The 24,294-nt window shown below is 41.2% G+C and overlaps 3 protein-coding genes across 4 annotated transcripts in view; 1 reads left to right on the top strand and 2 right to left on the bottom strand.

The window, feature by feature from the left end:
* LOC112466544 (ubiquitin-conjugating enzyme E2 H) overlaps positions 1 to 10,809 on the bottom strand; it is a 33,475-nt gene extending 22,666 nt beyond the window's left edge. The window contains exons 1-2 of one of the 2 annotated variants that reach the window (XM_025034682.1): positions 10,335 to 10,809; positions 9,394 to 9,736 (exon numbers count right to left, since the gene is read on the bottom strand). In XM_025034682.1, the coding sequence (XP_024890450.1) occupies positions 9,394 to 9,446 (53 nt within the window). In that variant the 5' untranslated portion in view covers positions 9,447 to 9,736; positions 10,335 to 10,809. Of the gene's footprint in view, positions 1 to 9,393; positions 9,780 to 10,334 lie in introns of both variants that reach the window. The other variant, XM_025034683.1, reaches the window with a different exon arrangement.
* Positions 10,810 to 11,058: 249 nt separating this feature from the next.
* LOC112466552 (protein wntless) lies at positions 11,059 to 16,912 on the bottom strand. The gene is made up of 12 exons (XM_025034707.1): positions 16,539 to 16,912; positions 15,357 to 15,538; positions 15,167 to 15,272; positions 14,977 to 15,101; positions 14,738 to 14,887; positions 14,462 to 14,639; positions 14,244 to 14,371; positions 14,140 to 14,145; positions 13,906 to 14,067; positions 13,572 to 13,799; positions 13,348 to 13,501; positions 11,059 to 13,205 (listed from the first exon to the last, which is right to left on the bottom strand). Exons 1-12 carry the CDS (start codon positions 16,642 to 16,644, stop codon positions 13,105 to 13,107), a joined length of 1,626 nt encoding a protein of 541 aa, XP_024890475.1. The 5' UTR covers positions 16,645 to 16,912; the 3' UTR covers positions 11,059 to 13,104.
* Positions 16,913 to 19,185: 2,273 nt separating this feature from the next.
* Positions 19,186 to 24,287, top strand: LOC112466547 (striatin-interacting protein 1 homolog). Its single transcript, XM_025034688.1, has 12 exons — positions 19,186 to 19,656; positions 20,620 to 20,736; positions 20,798 to 21,081; positions 21,162 to 21,340; positions 21,421 to 21,734; positions 21,807 to 22,023; positions 22,126 to 22,280; positions 22,356 to 22,600; positions 22,780 to 23,007; positions 23,113 to 23,284; positions 23,382 to 23,586; positions 23,683 to 24,287. Exons 1-12 carry the CDS (start codon positions 19,438 to 19,440, stop codon positions 23,946 to 23,948), a joined length of 2,601 nt encoding a protein of 866 aa, XP_024890456.1. The 5' UTR covers positions 19,186 to 19,437; the 3' UTR covers positions 23,949 to 24,287.
* The last annotated feature ends 7 nt before the right edge of the window (positions 24,288 to 24,294 follow it).

Consider the following 24,294-nt stretch of genomic DNA (forward strand, 5'->3'; position numbering starts at 1 on the left):
GCTGATTGTCGAGTCGAAAAAATCATGACGTGCGTAACTAGAGGCTTCGTTTTCTAATAGCCACCGCACAAGACTCTCGTACGGTCACGTAGCGTAACGTAACGTGAGCCAAGAAACGTATTGGTTTTACGGCCGTTACGGCGTTATACGTTTCTTGTGCGTTGATCTACGTTACGTTACCATGCGAGAGCTTGTGCGGAGGGCTCTAACCGATACGTTTCTTGTGCGTTGACTCACGTTACGTTACGCTACGTGACCATACGAGAGTCTTGCGCGGTGGCTCTAACGCGGCGTTTCATTACCGTAAGAGACGAACGAGCAAAGGAAAGAAACTGTCGACTGAAACACGCGAGGATCACCAAGCCAGGCGAGGAGGAATCGATTTTTCAGTTCACCCGCGAAAAGGAGCGCGACTGAAATCGCGCGATAAAATTATTCACAGGACCGGAAAAAAATACATTGCGCGCGCGATTAATGGCACCTCTTGCGCCGATATAGTATTGTACTTTTTCCGATGAAAAACAATGTTTCTCCGCGTGAATTAGGCGAGGCGAAACGCGACACCGTTCGCATAAAATCACTCTGATTAGAAATTAAAATGAAGGAGCGACAGGTTCCCCAAAATGTCCAAATGATACACTCGACAGATTGATGCGTTTTTACAACGCGATAAACACGTGATACTTAGGTAATAGCACGTGAGAAATCGAGAGACCTTCAACTGGGCGATGGATCGTGCGCGAAGCGGCCTGTAGTCCTATGACGCGCTCCCGGTATTAATGAATGTCGCGAGACAAGCGGAAAGATACGCGTTAATAATATGTTCAATAATATGTTCGTCGATACGCACGTCGCACAGTGCAAACAACGCACCGCGATTGTAATAACGATATAAGGTCGATTTACACTATACGACACGTGCCGTCATCTTCCGGCAACGGCACATATCGGCACGACAAAACATTAAAACATGCTTTTTAAATGAAACTGTCCACACTAATCGGCACCGGCACGCACTGTAAAAAAATTTTGTAAAATTACAACTAATATAGTGGGTAATTTTGAGACTCACTATAATAAGTGTAAATTTCCACACATTTTTAATTTGTGTAATTGTAATACAAAATTACTTTTTCCTTTTGTACTGTAATTTTGTAAAATTACAACAGTTATTATAGTGCGTCTCAAAATTACCCACTATAATAGTTGTAATTTTACAAATTTTTTTTACAGTGCGGACCGACACCGACATTCTCGCAAAAAATATTCTGACGGTCCGTGTCGGTGCCGGTCTGACAGTGTGAATTAGTAAATGGTAGAGAACAAACGCAGCAGAAGATGGACCAAGAAAAATTAACTGAAAATGTTAAGTCCTTCATATGTAATAAGCCATCCGAAATAGGTTGAATCAATTTTAACAAGTCATAAAATTTGCAGTATCCTAAAATATTGGTAAAACTTGTCGTTCTATTTCAGTTAGTCTTTGGACAATGTCGTTCAAGTTTCCTTTTTTTTTAATATTTGATATACCCATTTTCGATTTCTTTTCTTCGTGTTTTTTTTTACTTTGGCTTCGTCATTGTCTAAAAATAAGACTATAAGAACCAATTCATCATCGTTGGGTGATCCATTCATCGTAGCTGCTAAACGTCAACTGATAGACGCGATTGCCGAAGCAGTGCAGTCTGAACATACGCATTAATTTTGTCGTGCTGGCCGATACGTGTCATTGTCCGTGTCGTACAGTGTGAATCGACCTTTATCCGTTTCGTACGCGCGAATGCGCTTGCAAACCATTACAGTGAGCCATTAACGATCCCTCTCTTCATTTCTAGCTTTGCCGAAGTGCCTCGTTAATTACAGGATAATTGATTAAGTTGATTTCGATATTGCATACGCGAGGAAACTTCTGCAGCGACATCCCGCGAAGCCTATTCGCGTCGTATCGCCGCGATCGCGGTCACGACGATCCTGCTGGGATTCGATCGCGAGACGTGATTTATCGTGATCGAGCGTAACCGACCCAAACCTCGCCGCCGGTGATTTTGAACGAATAAGCGAATCCGGGGAACAATACCGCGAACTATTTCGCGATGTTGCATTCACCAGTTTTGCGGATGATTCCGCCTCAATTACGTTGAGTATCGATTCGTAACGGAGTATCGGCGTGCAATTATTGACGGTAAATCTAGAATGCTTGGGGTAAACAGAAATACTATGAACTTCATAGAAAAACAGTAGAACAAAAATTTAGATAAAAAGAATCCTAATAAGAAATAAAAGCGTAATTCTCGTAATCAGGACTGTTAAATAGAAAGTATCTTTCGTACTCACATTACTGTCGTTATGTTAAATTTTAAATGTTCACTCCTTTTACATCCCGGGCATTTTAGACGTGTTGCTGCGCGTCAGAGCGGAGTAAAACGGAGTTATTATCGTTATACTCTACGATCTTTTCTATATATAGGAAGACCAATCGTCCGTATGCTAAACCGTAGGAATACTGACGGGAAACTATAAAGAGTCTTCAAAGAAAGCGTGGCATTAACTCTCGGCGTGTACTCTAGGCGACAAATAAGTATTGCGTAATATGAACGATAATTTAACAAGCAGCCGACCGTGCTCTCGGACTTTAAGAAGGGGAGAGAGAGAGAGAGAAAGAGAGAGAAAGCGAGAAATTTATAAGAGCAGCATCTTCAATTACGCTCGCGCGCTCGCATTGCGTCGAAAACGCGAGAGCGCGGACCGTAAATTTTGCTGCACAATCATTTTCCTTGCTGCTTATTCCCACGACGCACTCGAAACGCGTGCACATCATCGGTGTTAAACGTGAGACGCGTCTAATTACTCTAATTAGATACCATCCGCGACGCGCAGATGAATTCGATTTCGAAAACCGTTGAGGGAATAAACGTCGCGGAGTTGCTCCGCTTACGGCGCGCGTTTCCGTCATCCTTAAAGAGGCCTTCGGAAGCTCATTTACGAGCCGAGCATTATCTTCCGACGCGCAGTATGTTCCGGAATTATTGCGTTTTCTTCCGACCGTGTGTCGCGAGTATACCAAAAATTACGGAGATCGTTTCAACCTCGATAAGCTCTTACGTTCTGAGGCATAATCGATTAAATATCGCAAGAATTTCAGGCAATTTTCAAGAATCCGAACGGACAATACAATTCGATTCACGGCTGATTCAGTAACTAAACTTCGCTTCATCGAATTTTAATGTAAAATAAGCGAGGAGAGAGTCGCATAGTTTTCACGATATTTCCTATAAGTTCAAAATTCCGTCGTTCTCTCGAAATATCTCCCGAAATATCTCTCGATGGGGATCTTGAGACATCCTGAACACAGGTTAGAACCGAGATAAAGAGCGATCGGCTCTTCCCACGCGGTTACGTGGCAGCGGCGAAACGCAAGGTCCCCGTTTCAGGTTCTCCGGCGTATATGCTTTTGCGGTATATGAATCAAGCGACGTCGTCCCGCGTGCACGGCACGGAGAAGGGAAAGGCAGAAAACGCAGAGGCTCCTCAACGACGACGACGGCGACGGTAAGGACGGTGGGGGAAGCACGGTAAGGTCGATCAGCTGGCGGGCGAGCGAAGCAAAACGAGGAAGGAAGGCAAAAGAGTGCACGCGCTAGCATACTCACGTCGCTAGCCGGGGCTTTGTGTTACGCGGAACTTTGTAATTCAGCTGGGTATATAAAAGCTGAGTGTAAGAATATAAAACATGTATGAAGCACGACGTATAGGCAAATTCGCTGAGCGAAGTGGGCCGCAACTTTTACGCGCCGACGCTTCGCCACCGAGAAAATGACGAAAAAATATCGCGACGGTGGTTCGCGCGCCAGAGTCTTTACAAGACCTAGAAAGCCTTATGGGCGAAAATACGATATATGGGATAAAAATGCACGCGAGCTGCTGTTGACTAATCGATCAATTATAACTCGGGTTCGTTTCGAGAAAACGTTATCGCTTGAAGTAACGAGAAGCAAAGTTTATTTTAATCGGCAGCTATCGCACAAGAGCGAGGTGAGTCGATCGTAATAAGATTTATAAAGGGAAAAAAGGATGATTCAGATATGCGATAATCTTATACGATACGGCGACTTTATCGTCGCCGTTGATCGCACCGTTGAAAACGAAATAGTAAAAGTTCGCGGAGAAAGAGAGAAAACGGTGGCGATATCGGTGTAACACGGCGAGTGAACGTATAGAAGTGAGCAAGCCTTAAAATAAACTGGTCACTGCTGTGACCAACACATTCGCCGTCCGAGAACGAAAGACTTTCCGGAAATTCTAAAACGCACCCAGCGGAACGAACGCGGAACGCGGACGCATCCAATTTGTTTCGCTCGTTTCGAGGCGGCTTGCAGCATTAATGCATATGCTTCAACACAGCGTGATCGATATCGCGAGACAAGGAAAGAACGGAAAAGAACTCTCGGCATCGCGCACGAGGAAGCTATCGTGATTGTCCGAGGCTGTCACGCGTCTTTAATCCCCTTCCCCCATGCGGCCCTCCCGTTTACTCGAAAATAACTTCATCCAATTTTCAAAAGACGGACGGTAATCGTCGGAGGTAGGATCTAAATTATGGGCAAGCGCCACGTGCCCGTTTCTCGACGAGGCTCCGCGAAACGTTTTCCGTGCAAACGACTGACTCGCTTTAAACGGCGCGTCGCGTCGTGCGCTTGACGCGCGCGAGCGACACTCTGCGCAATTCGCGAAATAAGAGACATCGCGCGATTTAAGGCGCACGCTGGCGATTTGCGTTCGTCCGTGCGTCCGGTTTTACAAATATCTCGGTTGCGCGCGAACGTGATTACATCCGGCATTATAACTCCGAAATATTGCGAAATCGTAAACATCGCTTGAACGGTGCCGGGGGAGGGGGGGTAATCACGACGACGGCAGAATCGACGAAAGTAAACGTTCAAATATAATTCCCCGAGATATATTGCCCGCACATGCGTCGTGCACGTCTGGCTTGATCTGATGGCCTTGTTATCACGATAAACATATAGTGCGTTTGTCGGTAGCTAGACCGAATTCGGTGTTTTGTCCGCTCTTCGAGATAAGGTGACCCGGTGACGTTTCGTGATCGCGAAAATTCGACCGATACCGAGCGGAGTCACGTTACACCGCGATATTATTCTGTGGCACGCAATTTTTCACGCACTATGCTGACCGAGGAAAAAAAAGATTAATTAAATAGAAATCAAATTTCATTTTTAAAAGTTTCGAAAGAAAACAGAAGAAAATGAGAAACAAATTCAATAATGTGTGTGCCACATGCGATTTCTAAATTCCAGCACTTTCTTAAACAAATAAGATTATTAAAATCAAGCAATAGATAAAGAGATAAAGTTGTTCTACGCAGTTTCTAATGACTCACTGCTTTATATTCGTCGCAGATCGAGAAGTTGGCGATAACTTCGAGACACGTCGGTATCTGGAGAATCGAGGAGCGCGATCGATTGGAAAACTCTCCGCCGGCATTAATTTTATAACATCGTTATTTTCCGCGCCAGGCCGCCACGTTGCGTCGCGCAGAAATATCAAAAGTGCGTCGGAGCCCGCGTGTCGCGGCGATAATCGTAAAACGAATTAGCCGTCTCGTTTAGCCGTAACCTCGAGAAAAGCAAATTTAATACGCCGTATAGCGAAAGGGTTAACGAGCTCCGCCGAGCGCAACTTCGCGACGACCGAGGTGCGATGCAAATTGGATTATCAAGCCGCGAGATATTCCACCTGTTACGAATACCGGGGCACGCACCAGCGGTATTGCGATAAAATTAGGCGCGATGAGGTGTTGATACACAACGATTAAAGAGGTCCACTCTACGACGCGCGTATGTACGAGAATAATCCCGCGAGCGTCAGCGTGCTCGGCAGCAGCATCTCACGGAGGAGATGCGTCGTGACTGAAAAACGGCCAAAAACACGCGTGTGCCGTTCGACTCTCGTAACGTCACGCACAGCTAGAAGATCAGAACCGCGAATTTCTCGAAACTTTGACTTTCGTTCGCCAATCGGGACGGGAGTTAATTATGTCAATTCCGTGGCTCATAAATAGCGCCGATGTCAAATTATATAAATAAAATTCGTATCTTTGGCAATTCGAATAAAGCAGTGGATGTAAGACGTTTCGCGAAAGATTTTACCCTGGCCTCTTTAAGATATTTGAGAATATTTATTTTCGCGCTCGTCGCTTCGTTTTGACGCTATCTACTGTTATTTTAAAGCCTGTTACGTTGCATTTTTCCCCTCTCTGTCCCCTGCACCTACATCTCACGTGTCGCGTCGCGTCTCGTCTCGACAATGTAACATGGCACGCCGGGACGTGTGTAAACGTATCGCGCAGTTAGCCTCGCTCGCTCGCTCGCTCGCGCCGCCACGAGATAATTCTGCCCCGGTACGATAATTAAACGCACGATGTGTTTCTCGAGGCGCGTATCGATTCGCGCGTCGCGCGTCCCCGTGTATCTCCCGGAGCGGCTCTCTCCACACTCGGAGAGCCCGCTCTATAATAATCCCCGAAGCTGCACGGAGCGACCTTCGAACCCGCGCGTCGCGTTTATCGCGATGAATAAAAGAATTATATTGCCGACATACGCGCGCGCGCTATCATTCGCTAAGTAACGACACCGTGCGCGTAAAAAAAAAAAAAAAAATCCAGTAAACGCGCTGTAAAAGAAAGAGGGAAGAGGTATTATCGACGAATTATCGAGGATCGGAGCGGGCCGCGCGCGTTTTCCTTTCTTTGTCGACCGAGGGAAAGAGCGAGGCGTATCGCGAGATTACCGAGTCGAACAAGAAATGTCGATTACGGGACGGCACATCGGCGTTAATTAAACTTTCTTTCTTCTCTCTATCTATATTGTTATCTCTCGAGCGCATCAGCTGGCTAATCGTTCGCTCTTTCTCAAAGGAAAGAGACCGTGTCATCTGAGCGGTCACCTATCGGACTCGCCGTTAGTTGCGCAAAGAATATCCCGTCTTTTTTTCTTCTTCCTCTTTTCAGTTTTGCAACGGGCAATCCGAACGGAAAGAGAAATATACCCGCGATCGCGCGGAGTAAATTCGGATAAAAATTTCCTCGTCGCCGATCGGCGGGATCGACAGAGGAGTCAGGAGAGATCGCCGATGTGTAACTGACCTTCGCAAGTCCCGGCGCGCAAGACCCGTCGCCGCCGTCGCGTTTTCGTCGCGTCGCATATGACGAACCGCACGCGAAATATACATATCGACCCGTCCTATTACATGCGTCAGTACGGCGAGATCTGGCCCGATGGAATATATAGAGACCGTCATCGCGTCGGCCGCTTTATTTTTACTCGCGCGTGCTAAGGCGCTCTCTGACCACTTCGCTCTCGCCTCGTTTCGAATTCGCCGCGAACGAGGGTGACGTCTCAATTAACGTTCCTCTCGCTGGTCCGCGTCCCTCTTTGTCTCTCTCTCTCTTTGTCTCCGTGGTCCTGGCTGGATCTCCGCGTCTCGAGGAACGGAATTCGAGGCGGGGATTTTCGAGCGGAGACTCGACGAGATCTCTCCTAGAGAGCAACGCTCTATTTGTAGAACAGGGAACAAAAAGAATAAAAACGAGGGAAAACGAGAGAAGAGGTGGAGAGAAGTAGGCAAAGACGTGAAAGATGGAAGAGGAAGGAAAAAAACGAAGAATGGGAAGATCCATCCATCCCGAGGCTTTTCTGTATCCCAGAACCCTCGGTCCCTCGAGCGCTCACCCTCGGTCGCCACCGTAATAATCAACGTTACGAAAAAAAAGCATTATTCTTTTCACGCAGTCCTATATATGAGGACAAAGAGAACGGAAGTTTCGTTTGGACGAGAAGTAATCGCCAGGCGTGACATCGGCGCTTCGATAATAGCGGCGACGCGAACCGCGTGATTATATCGCAAATAAATAACCGAGGCAGGTGTAAGCGAGGTGTCTTCGAAAGCGCGATACGGGGAGGGGGAGAAAGAGACAGAAAGAGACAGAGAGAGACAGAGAGAGACAGAGAGAGACAGAGAGAGAGACAGAGAGACAGAGAGAGAGAGAGAGAGAGAGAGAGACGGAGAGAAAGAGAGCGCGAGAGAGAGGGAGGGAAAACAAAAGGAGTAGAGCGAAGCGAAGCGTGAGCGAGAGCGAGAGCGAGCGAGCGAGCGGGACAACGACACGCTCGCTCACCGCTCGTCCACGCACGCACGAACGAACGCATACGCGCAAGCGCCTACGAGTCAGCTGGTTAAAAACAGCTGTGGCCGAAACGTCGACAAAGCGGCGAGCGGCTTGGAGACGAGTTAAATGTCCGCCGCGCGTAAACGAGCGAATTTTTTTTTTTTTTTGCCTTTTGTATCGCTCGCGAGCCTCATCGCATCGGCAATACGATTATCACGGTGATTATTGTGCTCGATAAGCGAGCCAGCGATTCGCCACGTGCACACGCACACGCATACACATCCACACGCTGGACACAGAGTGCTGAATAAACTTATAGGTGCACAGACCTCGAGGTTCAAAGGTGAAAGAGGGAGGGAGAAAAGAATCTTTAAATTTCCATAAAACTTTAGTGGTCTACGAAAAGCGATCAAAGACGTTTCGATCTTTAATTAAATTTATCATCAGATATTCTTGGACTTTTTACCGATAATTTTATAGATTTACTTGTCCGTTTAATTAGCGATTATAATATGAGACCGCGGGAAGAATTTCCCATTAATAAGAGAGTCTAGAAATAGATTGTCTTCTAAACACACACAACCAACGAGTGCTTAATCTTTCTGTTTACATCCAGTAGACGTTAATCAAGAGAAATTTGAACACGATGCGCGATGGTCTCTGTATTTGGTATAGAAAACTAGGAAATTACGAAATTCGACCAAAATTTCGTATCAGATCGACGCGAAAGGTTTGTCGTGTTCATCAAATAAAGTCGGAGACAAAATTTCAAAAGATTAGAAAAGAAATCGCGGCATCCGACGTGCCCCTTTTCTCATTTACATTTTTTCGATCTTTTCGGAGAACCGTTCGTTAGAACGATCTAACTTTACTCGATACAAAGCTCTGTGAAAACGCTCGGGGAAACGCGAAACCTTTTGCGCCAACCCGACACGACAAAGAAATCCGCGAGCGAGGTCTATTCCGCTCGTAGCTTTTCAGCACCTTGTATAAGCCCACGCACACACACGCACACAGCAGACGCGCGCGTGCAAGTAGGAGGCGCGTTGCGATTGCGAGTCGCTCTCACGTGCGCCGCCACTGCGCGACAATGTGCAGAATCGCACGAGGTACTTATCGGACTCCCAGCGTGGAAGGGGGGATGGTGCCCCCGACGGACGAGAGGACGGGGAGCTTTCTCGCAAAAAGCGGCTCTCTTCCAAGGATACAGTTTGATAACGTCCGTGTCCATGCGTCGCTTGCCGGCGCTGGGGGACGACATATTTATCGGCGCTGCTCGATCGTCGACGGTGCTGAGTTCGGCTGGGGCCCTTCCTCGCCCCGCGGCGCTCCTGGTAGCGTCCTCCACCACTACCTCCTCCACCGCCCTCCTCCTACTCCTCCGCCGTCCGCTGCGCGTGGATCAGCTGAGCCCGACAGGCACTCCGTCGTGCCCCGGGAGGGCCCTCTGGATAAGCGCCCCCGTCGATTACCCTTCTCGGCGCGTGAGGGAACGATCGCGAACTCCTCGCGCGGCCGTACTCCGGGCACTCTGCGGCGACACGCACTTCTCTGTCCCCGACGATAATGTAAAACGAGCGTTATATTCAGCGCACTGAGTAACCGAGAAAGAGCGAGAGCGAGCGAGCGAGAGAGAGAAAGAGAGCGTCAGCCAGAGCGAAGGGAGGGGGAGAGTGAGAAAGAGAGAGACAGACGCACACACGAGCGTCGCGCGACGAACGACGGAGGGAAGGAGAAAAAAGGGAAGAAAAATAAAAATAAATAAAGACTGCACGCTCGCGAACGCGCGACAATCGACCAGTCGATCGACCAGATCTTACGAGGCTCGCCCTAACCGAAGGGCGAGTACGCGGGGCGAGATCACGCGGACGATCTCGCGATTCGACGCGGGCGAACGCGAGACGTGGAATAATCCGCCGCGAGGTGAAAACTGCGCTCGTTCGCGCTGCGCTGCGTCCGTCTTTCTTTTCTTCCTTTCTTCGTTTCCCTCCTCCGCGAAGCGCGTTGTGAGCGTCGCGCGTGTGCGTCTCTTTCTCTCTCTATCTCTCTCTGTCGCTGTATGTGTACAAGCGATCAGTGCGTCTCTCTCTCTCTCCCTCTCTTTCCCCTCGCTCGCTCTCTGCCCGTGGAAAAAAAAGCTCGAAACTACCAGACGAAAGGGATGGTCCGCCTCCTCCTTCTCCTCCAAGGGGGTGACCTCCTGCTTCCGAGAGTCCGCTCGTCGGCCTCCCTTCTCGCGCGGACCAGGCCAGGCCAAGGAAGCCACGGGGAGGCTAGAGGATCATTTCGTCGTCGATGACGAGACCGTCGCGCACGTCAACCGCCGTGTTTCTCTCACTCGCGGCTCGCTTTCTCTCCTCTCTTTCTCTCTTTCTCCGTAGCTTTTCTTTCGTGCCACGGACGCGTACACACGGAAAAAAACCGTCCCCGTCCTGCCAGAGAGAGAGCCTAAACGCCAACCGCCGTTAAAACGCCTGTTCCTTCTCCCTCTCGCGCGCGCGCGCTCCCTCGCTCTCTCTCTCTCTCTCGCGCTCTCTCGTGCAACCCGCGACCTGTCAATCCACGATCTTCGCCACCATCTGATTGCGTTCTCGTCGCTCGCACACTGGACTCTCCTGCCTCCTGGCCCCGACCGACGCTGCTGCCTCCGACGAGCGACGACAGCGGCGTTCGGCGCGTGCGCAGAATCTCTCGGTTAAATTCTCTCTCCCCTCGAGTGTGTGAAGCTGCCGCCCGCGGACTCCGAGCAAATAATGCGCCGCCATTTCCCAATTTCCCATCGCCGGCACGCGGCGGGAATTTTAACGTCCGGATTCGCAATGGCTCTCGATACGTGATTCACGCGTTTGAATACCAATCGCGATACAAACGCTTATCCCAATAGATTCGCTGTCGCGCAAAATGCAGAAATGGCTACAACAGATCCGTTTATTTAAAAAGTGTATAAAAATCACCAAATTATATAAAAATGTTGCGAAGGCGGTGCACGGTATTGTAGAGTACGTCGGATTTACTTACAAATACAATTGCTTTCGGTACAATGTTTCTTTTACATAACAACGAAACAGCGTGGATTACTGAATCCATCAAAAAAGTCCTGGACTAATTATTGGGTCGTTGCTCGAATTAATTGTTTAGAAAGGTAAAAGAATCTTCTGTAAACTTCGCTCTCGTGTCTAGTTTAAATACCGCTACATTACTTGATTAATATGCACTAGCATGAAGTCGACATACGGAGAGAGACTACTATTGCACCTTACTTTATAAAATGCTACTTTATAATCAGTGCCTATAATAAGTACTACATTAAGTGTCTCGATATTACATTAAATACATACACAATCATCTGTAGAATGTTATCGAACAGTTCCTGATCTAATTTTTAAATAATAGATTCGTGCGAACTACACCTTGCGTATTCATAGCGTTATCTAAAGTGAAAGACTTGCATTAATACTTTGTATATGTAACGATGTATATGATAAAAAACTGACGCTATTTTGAATGGCAGACTTAAGTGAGTTGGCACATACTTTCCGTTTTGAAATTTGTTACTTTCAAGATGCCGCAATAAATCACGAATACTGGCTCTTAATACTATCAATCATGATCGAATACATTGTATTACAAATGATAGATGAATGCCCAATAATGATATGTATAATATAATATAAGATATCATAGGAGGCTTTTTTTTATGTAATTCTAATTAGGAAGTAAAAACTACATTCTTCGCTTCACGCATCTCACGCTTAATATATGACAAGTGAATAGAAGAAATAAGTATATGCTTTACGAATTCCTAATATAAATCGTCTAAATCTACTCATTACGTTGCTGATTAATTGCAACAAATCACTTATATAAACACATTTAATGTTTATAACATCTTGTAAGATTGGAATGCTATTTCAAATTTTCAATGTCGATTTAAAAATACTTAACTGTTTAAGTATGTAATACATAGATACAGCTCTTACATTAACAGACGAGTCACATGTTAATATAAAAAAAATTATTAGATTAGTGCAGGACTACTATCTATCAGATTGCTATAAGCATATAATACTGAAAGTTCTAAAAATTTTACATGTAAAAAATATGTCAAGGAAAAATTCTTTAACCTTTTCTCTCAACATAAAAATTTCATCGATATTTAGCAGTTAAAAATATACCTTATCTATTAGTAGCTTTATAGAAATTAATTGTATACGCAATACGGTAATACATCCATATAATACTGTGTAAATTCTATCTCAATTACAGATTAGCTGCTGTTTACTACGTAAAGTCATTTCATCTCATGTGCATAATGTAAAACGTTTGATTCGGAAATGTTTGATTATCGTTTATGCAATATTTTCGCGAATTTAAAGAAGAATGTAGAAAATATTTGTATAACATGTTAAGGATCTTCTATTAAAATAACATGATCTATTGTTTTATTCTAATACTTTCTCTCGTATAGTTCTTTTAAGTACGTGATTTTAAATATTACACATCACTTGTGTTTGAACATACATATATATTTACGTTGTAATTACGCTAAATTTTTGTGTAAATGGTATAAAAAACAGATCTTATATTAAATCTACTCCAGAATTTGTACTTATAACAAATATCAACGAATACGAAGATGAAATGACTTATATATATTTCTTATTATAGATAATATAATATTATAAATAGGTACATAAAAACATACAAAAAAATGTTGGAAGCAATAAATAATCAAATTTGGCATATAAAATCGTGTGTAGGAGTATTATCAGTCATTGGGTTCCTAATAAATAGTGGAAAATCTAAGTACAGTTCTACTTACAAGTGCTACTTATAACAATTAAGTACATTAAGTATTAAGTAGAGTTTGTCGTGTTGTCCTGTTTCTTACAAAATGTACACAAGTAGACATATGTACTTTACTCTACTGCTGTTTTTCGTGCAAATGCAGTCAGAGACAGCATCTCATTAGGATCGGTTGGCAAAGGAGAAAATTCGATTTCTTCACTAATACTGTTCTCTGAAAGTTAAAAAATAGCATGTTTTATCGCATAAATATATCAATAGAATTTGATAAAATTTAAGATCTAATATTAATATACATGATATATAAGAATCTCAAATGTATATTTAATTTATAAATAGAAATGTTGTATATTTACCAGATGGCTCAATTGGCCATTGCTTATGGGAAGGCGCATAGAGACATAATAATGCAATGATGTAAATATTCCACATTCCATATACCCCAGTGAAAAAGGCAGAAGTCATTTCCAACTGTAAATCTTCGTCCCATTTCCACTGACCTTCCGCAACCTATCTCAGAAACGTTATACATATATAATTGTCCAATTAATTATATATAATTAAAACATCAATTTCTTACCTGTCCGAGTATAAAACCAATGACGGTTAATGACGCACATAATAACGTGGCGATCATTAAGAATTTGAAACGATATATGACACCCTCATAATGCAGGCGTCGCGCCGAGCTCATGCTAGGTAAAACGGCTCTCTTCGCGCTAATGTTCATGAACACTTTCCATATCATATAAGATAAAAATAACAGATATACTCCGGCCGATATACCAGCCAAGATAATGAAAGACAGCTATTATTTTAAGATTAAGGAAATTAATCTAAAAAATTATTTTAAAATTCTTTTTTAATCTCGTTTCTTGTAAAAAGATGTGTATCAGATAATTTGGAAAGGATACTGCCAATTTCGTGCCAAGATCAGTGACCCATATTGAATAGAATGGATTTCTCAGTTGTACACCACGCTCGCACATATCGAATACGAACAGCGAGAGACAACCAGTACCTACTGCAGAGAGATGCCGCCAATAACATTTTAATGAATTTCCTTGGTCACCCTCCTGAAACGTACATTATCGAATTCAGTATCTTTCATTAAGAAAATAAAAATTCACACATAAAAGAAAACTTACCTGAATCTAAGAAAGACCAAGATGCGTACGCAAAACAAAAAAGATGTAAGTTATTATTAATATGATTGGAGCAATTTTAAATAATAAAAGTTCAATTTTTTTACCATCAAGTGTTCACCGGCAAACACAAGCCAGAATGATAATAATGTTGCATAAAATACCCCTTGTCGAATATCACCCAGCAAAAGCATAAATGGCATGTCGTAAGCGAGTGTTAAATATTCCAATGGCACTGAAAATAACATAATAACGATTTATAGATAAATACACGTAAATAGGAAACTTGGGAAATTATAAATTAAGCACAGAGCAATTAACATACGATTTAAAAATGTTAAGGCAGAACCCAAAGCTAGGAGCATGTACTCCAAAAGAGCGGGCGATCTGGATAACATGTACACTCTCCTCCAATACCAAGCCAAAACAGCTAGCACTACTGGGAAATAAATGGTCTTCAGACTCACCCACACCTTCGTGAATCCGCCATTTTGATTAATAGCCTAGATTAACATCACAAATAATACATTGAATCAAATAATTTTTAATCAAAATTATAATTATTCATAACGATATAAGAATTTTACGTTCCGATACTTACTGTAAGCCATAAATCAACAATGTGTCCAAGTCCTTGATTTTTATCAGTGTCAGAAGGAAGACGAATATTCAACAGATAATAATCGTGATACAAAGATCCTAATTCAAACAACGGCATAACGCTACAATTGTAATTATAGTGCTCCAGTGGCTGGAATAAATTAGACATTTATAAATTTGTATTTGTATGCGCGTGCAGAAAACAAATATTCACTAATAATATTATATAAGTAAATGTACCTTGTCTATGCTGCAATCCAAAATTCTTTCCACGATAGAAGCAGCATATGGTTTCCATGCATTATCTGGATCTCCCTTATTTCGATATGCTAGCCGTGCATCCAATGTTATTTTCGTCCTAGGAGCTATAGAGAAAACTATGTCAGAATCATAGTTAACAAAAAGTTTTAAACAGCAGCAGATACATTACCAATTTCAATCTGGTTGGTATAAGATATATCCACTTGTAAAACACCTATCAAGTTTTGCTGCCATCTCGAATAATCAAGCTGCATACTGTTTCGTGGAACGGGCATCTAAAATAAAAGAGATTTATTAAATCTTTAAAGTTCAAAACCTCTCTTGTAACTACTAGTTATACATAATTTTATAAATTATACCTGAAATGTATATATAACTTGATAAGCCTGTTGAGTGTCCAAACTAAAATGATGCATGTCGACTGGGATACAAGAACCTTCTCCTCTTGAGTAAAACCATTTATCTTCGTCATAAGACCCATTAACACTAATAACTTTGCACGGTGTGCCAAGAATATTCTGACTGCTGGCAGGTGTAGGTGCTAAAAAGACACACACATACGTTATATATTTTATATAAATTAATCTAAAAGACAGTTATCATATATTTTATAACAATTTATTATATCTCTAAAGTCCTTCAGAAAATCTATAATTCCTATCAGAATTATCTCCCAAGATAGAATTCTATTCATAATTTCATGTAATATAAAAAACGTTTAAAGAATCAAAATACACATATGTACAAAATATTTATCGAAATACTAGTATATCAAATTATAAACACAATTCTTTTCTAAAAGCCACTTTATAAAAGATTCATAATTTACTTTAAATTTCAGGCTACCGTTCCTTTTTATTTTATATAATATCAAAAATATCAGAATGCACGTGCACATAAAATATATATGAAATACGTAGCACATAAAATTATAAATAGATCTTTATTCTGAAGTCTGCTTTATAAGGTCCATAATCTGTTTCAGATTTGTATTTGTAATTTTATATGCATACATCTACGTATTTTAATATATCTCATATATCTGTGTAATCCTGATTCTTCAACATTTTATTTTGCATAGTACATAAAATTATAAACAGAATTCTATTCAATTAAATAAATAATTAACTAAGGACTCTCGAAATTAACAAGTAACAAGCAAAAAGGAATTCTACTCTAAATTCTGACGAGAATTGTAGATCGTCTATAAAGCAGCCTTAAAAGCTAATCGTCCAAAGACTCAACAGATTAAAATGCAAGTAAAAAAAAAAGAAAATTCAATTGACAGATAGTAACAGAGATTTTTATTGAATATATGCAACCTCAGAATTAATTATAAAAACATCATTGAAAGATTTATTATAAGTTTCTTTCATAAAAATAACTATATTATATATAACAAAATAGAATAAAAAAAGAGACCAAGGTGCAGTATATTTACAAAATGTGTTTACATGTCACTCATTTATTATCATGTGGACGACGACAACGCGAACGTAAGTCTAAGGATACAGATCCACGTGCGTTACGCTCTGACTCACCGATCAAACCGCCTATCAGGAAGCAGACTATTTGCGCGATTATCAGAAGCATCACCAGCACGGAGAGCTTCTTGCCGCTCAGGTTCTCGATTATGGTGCCCTGCATCTTGCTGCCGTTCTCTCCGTCCCTCCGTTATCCCGACTCCGACCGGCGATGTGTCCGAGGGATCTCTCCGGTCTCCGACACTCTCACCGACGCCGACGGCCGAGACGCGCACACGCCGAGCGAGATGACGCGAGACGCGGAACGACAACAGGCTCACGTTTTGCGAGCCGGGGCCGGGGATCGGTCCGTCAAAATGGAAGCCAGCGATGGGGGGACCCGGGGGACTCGCCGTCGAGCTCGCGGCATTCGCGAAATTTCGAATTTCGAGACCTATCGAGCTCTCGCGATTGCCCGGCGTCGCCACTCGCCCGACTCGCCGGCGACGCGTCGCGACGTATCGATCGCTCGGCGCCGCGAGACGCGAGACGCCTCGCTCCACTCCGCGCTCCGCTACTCCGGCAGTTCGGCGCTCCTGCGCTCCATGCTCCAATGCTCCATTTGGTTTCCCCGTTTCGTGAAATGGTAAAAACAAAGAGGGAATATCACGAGCGTTTGTTCTTATGCCGGACGACGTTGGATTCACGTGTGACTCGCGTCGACGATGGTCGCGTTTGACGTTCTGAACGACAGTTGCGCGGGGGAACGCTGACGACGAGCTGATTCTCCGTTAAATCCTCCCCGTTTAGATTAATTTTAGGTTAAACATGGTAAGGGTATGCCAGTCGCATAGTGGATGTATTCGTTGAACGCATTTTGTATCTCACCGGTTGGTTTCACGCTGAATATACACGTATTAATATCTTATTTCGTTACGGATACAATACTTTGCGAGTGTTTTCAGAAGCCAGGAATGCAAGACTTGTTGTTATGTTAAAGCCAGTGGCACACGATGCATGTTTTCCTGCTGGATCGCTTGCAATCTAGTAAATTACTATAATTGCACCACTCAGCGCTCAAGTATTTCTGGTAATTCACTAAATCGCAAGCGATCCAGCAGGAGAACATGCTCCGTGTGCCGCTGGCTTTTTTTTTACAAACGAGCAACAAAATCGAGCTATATGGTAGAAGTGCAATCTTGCTTGCGTGCGCCAATTTGGATTTGTTATGTGTTTGATTGTACCTTCATGTGTTACCCTGAAATGTCTTAGAAAATATACACTTCTTTTTTCTCGTATAATATCTTATCATATATTTCTATATTCCCGTATAATAATTTATATAAATTTTTCTATGAGTTGCCTCCTTCATGCAAGTTTTTCTCTATTATATAATTTCTTTATCACTGAGATTCTATAACATAATGGGGAACTCGTCGTCGAGCTCGTGGCATTCATATATGCTTCTCATGTAATATCACACGTACTTTCCTTCTCATATAATTTTTCTAACTTATGTATCCCTTATATAGTTTCCTCACTTTCTCATATAATTCTGTTATTTAGATTCTAATAGAAATATAAAAAATATACGTTTCTCGTCAATTTTTCTCATATAATGTAATATCATGTGTACTTTCCATCTCATATAATTTTTCCAACGTACATATCTCATGTAATTTATACTATTAATTATTGTATTAATAGAAATATAAGAAATATATATATATTTCCTTTTTATTATATAGTATCATATGTGTTTCCCTTTTCATACAGTTTATCTAATATGTATTTTAATTATAATTTTTCTCTATTTCTCATCATGTAAATGAGTCTTTTTTCTCGTGTAACTATTTTTTATCATGTAAATGACTTTTCTCCTTATATAACTTTTCTCATGTATTTTTTTTTTTTTTATTACTGTTAGATGAGAACTAGATGAGCATTAGACGTAGACGTGAAATACATGCATGTGACATAAACGAAATTTCCAAAGCAGAATCCTGAATGGAGTACAACAGCTACTTGGAGAAAATCCTTTTGTTCATCCATAAAACGTTGCAGGCTGCATTTCCGGATTGTTGCATCGAAATAATTGGCATGATAGAAAACGATTATATATTTGTCCTTTTTTTAAGTTACAATTTTCATTAAATTGTCCTCTTTTATTCTCCGTTGGAACTACACTTATTTCGAGCGCTAATGTGAAATGTGACGCAACTGGAAAGAAAGACTTACTTATGCTATTCACTTTTTTATACTTTTTCATACTTTTCGCAAAAAGACAGATGTACATACATGTACCCTTCTAAAGCTTCAGAAAATAATAAATATTCAGAAGGAAACAAAGTGGGAAGATTGCCTATAAATTTTCCCAAATTATCTTCCCAAGTTCCACTTAAAATTCTTGAAATTCTCTCAAGTAATTTTTATCGAAGATAAAAAAGTCTTATCTTCACGAGTAAAATTTATTTAAAGTTTCCATAAAAATTAGAAGAACAATCCTATTCTTGCCTATAACGTACATCTCAACTTGATAATCAATATTAAAGTTGTTACATTATTCTTTAATTTTATTCTGATATCGTTACATTACATCATACGTTGCCATTGTCGAATAATAATAATATACACACAAGTATTTTTTTCGTCGTGTAAGAAATTTACGATTAGACAAGCACGATTCGTAATCGCGAGTGGGTTTCGCGGGAAAAAAACGCCGACCGTTCCCGAACGCGTCCGATCGCCAGCAGAGAGATCGCGTCGCGAGACGCGAAGGCGTCCGACGGTGTCGCGGGTGTCGTACACGTCGTATCCCCGTTGATCGTAGACCGTAGACCGGGGTTAGGGAGTGACGTAAGCGGGGGGAGGGAAACAAACACAGCCTACGGTGGATTGTGGAATTCGTGTCGTTCTCTCAGTTCTCTGGCGCGGAACAGTTCTGCCCGTCGCCCGAGAAAAGACCTGGCCGACGTAAATGTCTCGGTTGGTAACGAGACTTCTGGACCGAGAGCTGGAGGATGGTCTGAGGAGGGAAGGCGCCGAGAGTCTCGCGGCCGAGCACCACCACCCGTCACGAGAGATGTTGGGCGACGTGGCGATGGACGCGAACGGGAACGGCAAGCGTGATCCTCTCCAAGGGAGACAACTCCCGCCCATCCATACCTACTTCTCGCGGGTCGCGGCCAGCAACGACGTGAGTCCGCACTGGAAAAGCACTCGGGAAAATTTGCATAGCGACGGTGAACCAGATCGGCGATCCTAACCTATCCCACGCCAGCGTCCACGAATTCAGGGGGGAAAATCAGAAATTCTGTGTCAAAAAACTGGAGCAATCAGTTAGAGACGCGACGATAGGACCGAGCCTACTCCAAACACATTTAAAAAAAAGCATCCACAAGTTCTAGCAGAAAAGCTTCATTCTAGCAGAAGGACTAAATGTTAAATAAAGCTTGCTTTAGACGTGTAGCAGATTTTAGGATAGAATTCTGTTTAATTTTCTACGCCATGTGTATTTTTATACATTTCAATATATTGCATCTGTATATTCTGATTTTTCAAACATTTTTGTTATACTTACAGGATATGAAATCGCGAACTCTATCTTAAATTCTGACAAGACTTGAACAATCCTTTAAAAAGGGCCTTTAATCTGATAAATTACAGGTTGTTCAAAGTAGGCTTTAGTAATTTTATTTATAATTCTGTGCACTATGTATTTTTATATATATTTTATGTATGCATGTATTCTGATCTTCAAAGTGTTTCTCATATTACATAGAGAATCAAAAATTAAATAGAACTAAATGGAATTTGATTCTGAATTCCGACATCATAAATCATCTTGAAACTTTAAAAAAGAAAAATATTCACAAAGTGATATCTTACCCTCTAATTTAATTGTACTTAAAATAATAATTAACAATAATGTTTACGAATATATGGAAAATTTAATACAATATATGCTGTTTCCATGATACATGTACTGTTTTATGTATTGTTTTATTTACAAGTATTGTAGCAAATTTGATATAATATTAGACGATATTCATGTTCAGCAGAAATAAAAATTGCACGACTCAAGCAGCTCTTGCTACTCAATTCGCCTAATGTCATCTTCAAGTTATTTAACATATGTCTCATTATTTTATTATTCCAGGAAAGCAACAGAACTACGGATCTAGAGTTTGTTTATGATGACACTGACATACACGCTAATGAAATCGCTGAGTTGTATAGTTATACGGAGCAATATGAGTTGCAGCTTAATCTTAAGGTACAATTCTGTTTTACCAAGTGCAAGAGCGAATTGTGTGATTTCTCTAAATAAATTCCAGGCATTTGAGGATCAGATGGAATGGTACAATTTACGGCCGTGGTGGCAAAACTTGACGAGACCGCAACAGAGATCAATAATCTACAAGTTACTGGATCAACTGGAAGTTTCCAATAAACAACTCAGGATGAAAGCGGCGCGTTGTATTCTTTATTTAGCTCAGGGTTGTTGGGCTGAGGTACAGTCTGACAAGGAACAACAAGACTGGACTAGAACAAACGTAATGTTACTCTACGAAGCTGGCATTTTTCCAGCGTTTGTTGAACTGCTGAACATTGAGATTGAGTAGGTTTCTTCGTACGTGTGTATGCACGTTATTAGAACAGTTGAATTCAGGTTGAATTTCTACTGAGTAATTTTTGTAGAAATAGCACAACTGCTACCTCAGCGATGAGAAAGCTAGCTGTTAGCCTCGCTGATTCGATAGACTTAAGAGTCATTCTGTCCGTTTTGTATATTATAACAGAAGTTATGAGAGAGGAATTAAAAAATATCGAGCACAGTGAATACAAAGACAATGTTGAAGGATTTAAAGAAGATCTTGGTATGTCATTGTTTATACAACACATTTTAATGCTTACAAACAAAAAATTTGCTCCTTTAAAACGGCTATTTCTTTTGCAGTAAATCCATATGGAGAAGAATTACTGATTGTTAAACTTCTCGGCATGGTGACGTGTTTCTGCAGCGGCTCGGCACCACATTTTCCTATGAAAAAAGTTCTCTTACTTCTGTGGAAGTTAATCCTAGTCTCTCTTGGCGGCATCGACGCACTCAGAGAGTTAAAGAAGCAGTATCGTGAGGAGGCGGGGCTCGATACGCTACAGGAAGACACTATCGAAGTCGCTAGGACGATGAGAGCAAGCTCTCCGCCTATGAGCGCAGCAGATTTGTTAGAAACGCAAAATCAGAAAAGGAACAATCGACCTTTTCGACGGGTAATTCATCGATCTAAGATTATCCTATATGATTGTTACTTTCACGCATGTTAATCATCAAACATTTTTCAGAGTTTGATGAAACAAAGCTCGTTAGATGATCCAGGTTTAGGTATGGAATACGAAGGAGGAGAACCTCCAAATAATACTACAGCAAATGAAGGAGACGGTGAACTGATTGTATTCCTGGGTCCTGGTGGACCTGGCGGCTGGAATCAATCGTATTACGAAGATCAGAATAATCAGTCACAATTAAGGCCAGGTACTCCACAACTTATAAAGGGAAAAGGTATAGCTTATAATAAAAAGTGATCTTTTTTTAATTATTTTCTTTATAATTCTCACATATTCAAGTATTACAAGTATTAATATTTAATATATCATCAATCAGGTTTACCATGGACACCCAAAGTAAGGCAAAAGGACGTGGACAGCTTTCTTGAAGTTGCCAGAATGAAGTTTGTCGGTTACAAATTACAAGGAGATAGAGAGAGTTTAGCGGGTTTACCGCAACCAATCCACGAAGGCGTCACTACCCTTAAAAAGGTATATTTTGTTGGCTTATGACAGTATTGCAATATAATCTGCTAATGTAATATCTAATATTATAATATATTTTAGCACATGTATACATCACTAGCAGAAATTCAGATTAGGAAGGAAGAAGAGATAGCAAGAAATCCAATGAGTACTCTAGAACCACCGCTTCGTCAAACACCAACGGAAATTCTTTATCAAGCTATATTACCAAATTTGCCGCAATATATGATTGCTTTACTGAAAATATTACTTGCTGCTGCACCGACAAGCAAAGCTAAAACAGACAGCATTAATATCTTGGCCGATGTGTTGCCAGAGGAGATGCCGTAAGTATGAGTAATGATAGATGCAACATATCAATGTACATAAAATCTTAGAGATAAAAATATCAAATATAATTCATTAGTTATATCCGATTTTTGAATGATGTTGCAGCTGTTAAATATGAATATATTTTTAATGATATGTGTATTGTAAATATACTTAATTTATAACACACTTTTAGAATGACGGTGTTGCAATCAATGAAATTAGGAATCGATGTTAACCGACATAAGGAGATTATTGTTAAAGCCGTTTCTGCAATTTTATTACTGTTGCTCAAACATTTCAAACTGAATCACGTATACCAATTCGAATTTATGTCACAGCATTTAGTATTTGCGAATTGCATACCTCTCGTATTGAAGTTTTTAAATCAGAACATTATAGCATACATTGAAGCGAAGAATGTGTAAGTAAAATGTTATTGCGATTTAAGTTTCTAATGCCCTTCTTCACCAACGTCGGGCATAAGTGTTCACAATATATGTATAACCGATAATTCATATTACAACAGTATTCCTATTTTGGACTTTCCCATGTGTGTCATTGGCGATCAGCCGGAGTTAACTACGGAAAGTCTCGAAATCGGCCATAGTCAGTCTTTCTCATGGAGAAATGTTTTCTCTTGTATTAATTTATTAAGAATTTTGAACAAATTAACCAAGTGGAAACACAGTAGGATAATGGTAAGCCAATTTTTATTAAATCAATAATGCTATTTTTTAAATATTATATTTTATATTTATATTTATGAAAATTAATTTGTTGGATTTATATTTGCAGATGTTAGTCGTTTTTAAATCAGCACCTATTTTAAAACGCACGTTAAAAGTCAGGCATGCAATGATGCAATTATACGTTTTAAAGTTATTGAAAATGCAGACGAAGTATCTCGGTCGGCAGTGGAGAAAGACAAACATGAAAACTATTAGTGTCATTTATGCGAAGGTTCGACATCGCTTAAATGACGATTGGGCGTACGGCAATGGTAATAAAAAATTGAAAATATTTTACTTAATACTTCACGTTAATGATAATTTTGCAAAGAATTTATAACGTTTTTGAATTACTAATGATTAAACAGATTTAGAAGCACGGCCGTGGGATTTCCAAGTTGAAGAATGCGAGCTACGTACTTGCGTTGATCAGTTCAATAATCGAAGATATTCGAATGTTCCGAGAGACGAGGAAATGGAACCAGTCGACGCGTCAGTAACGTCCGTGCTCGGTGCAAATGTGGAATTGACCGAGGAGTTCAAGCAACATTACGAATTATGGTTGCAACAGGAGGTGTTTCAGAGGAGTATCAATTGGGATGAATTGTTGGATCCTGCGGCGTGTGAAATCTAAATTTCATATAAGTATAAAGCGCATGTGAATCGTATTTTCCTTAAATCATAGACTTGAATGAAATTGCGACATTTTTACGAATTACAAAACTTGTGAGAAGTGTTCAAGCGAAAAAACATTGCCATATCGACACTGCAAAAATTTCCAAGTTGCATTTGATATCGCGATGAACGGTTCTAATTTAGGGAATGTTTAACAAAGAGACTTTCTGATGAAACGCGTAAAATATTTCAAATTTCTTTCGTATTTAATTTGTGCAATGCAATATAGTGGCTTATAGTCATTTTCTATCATTATAGGCAACCAATTTTTAATAAATGTATAATTTTTTCTTTTATATATAGGT

This window comes from Temnothorax curvispinosus, unplaced genomic scaffold (assembly GCF_003070985.1).
Source record: "Temnothorax curvispinosus isolate PA1 unplaced genomic scaffold, ASM307098v1 QBEX01016327.1, whole genome shotgun sequence".
In the NCBI taxonomy this organism is placed as follows: Eukaryota; Metazoa; Arthropoda; class Insecta; order Hymenoptera; family Formicidae; genus Temnothorax; species Temnothorax curvispinosus.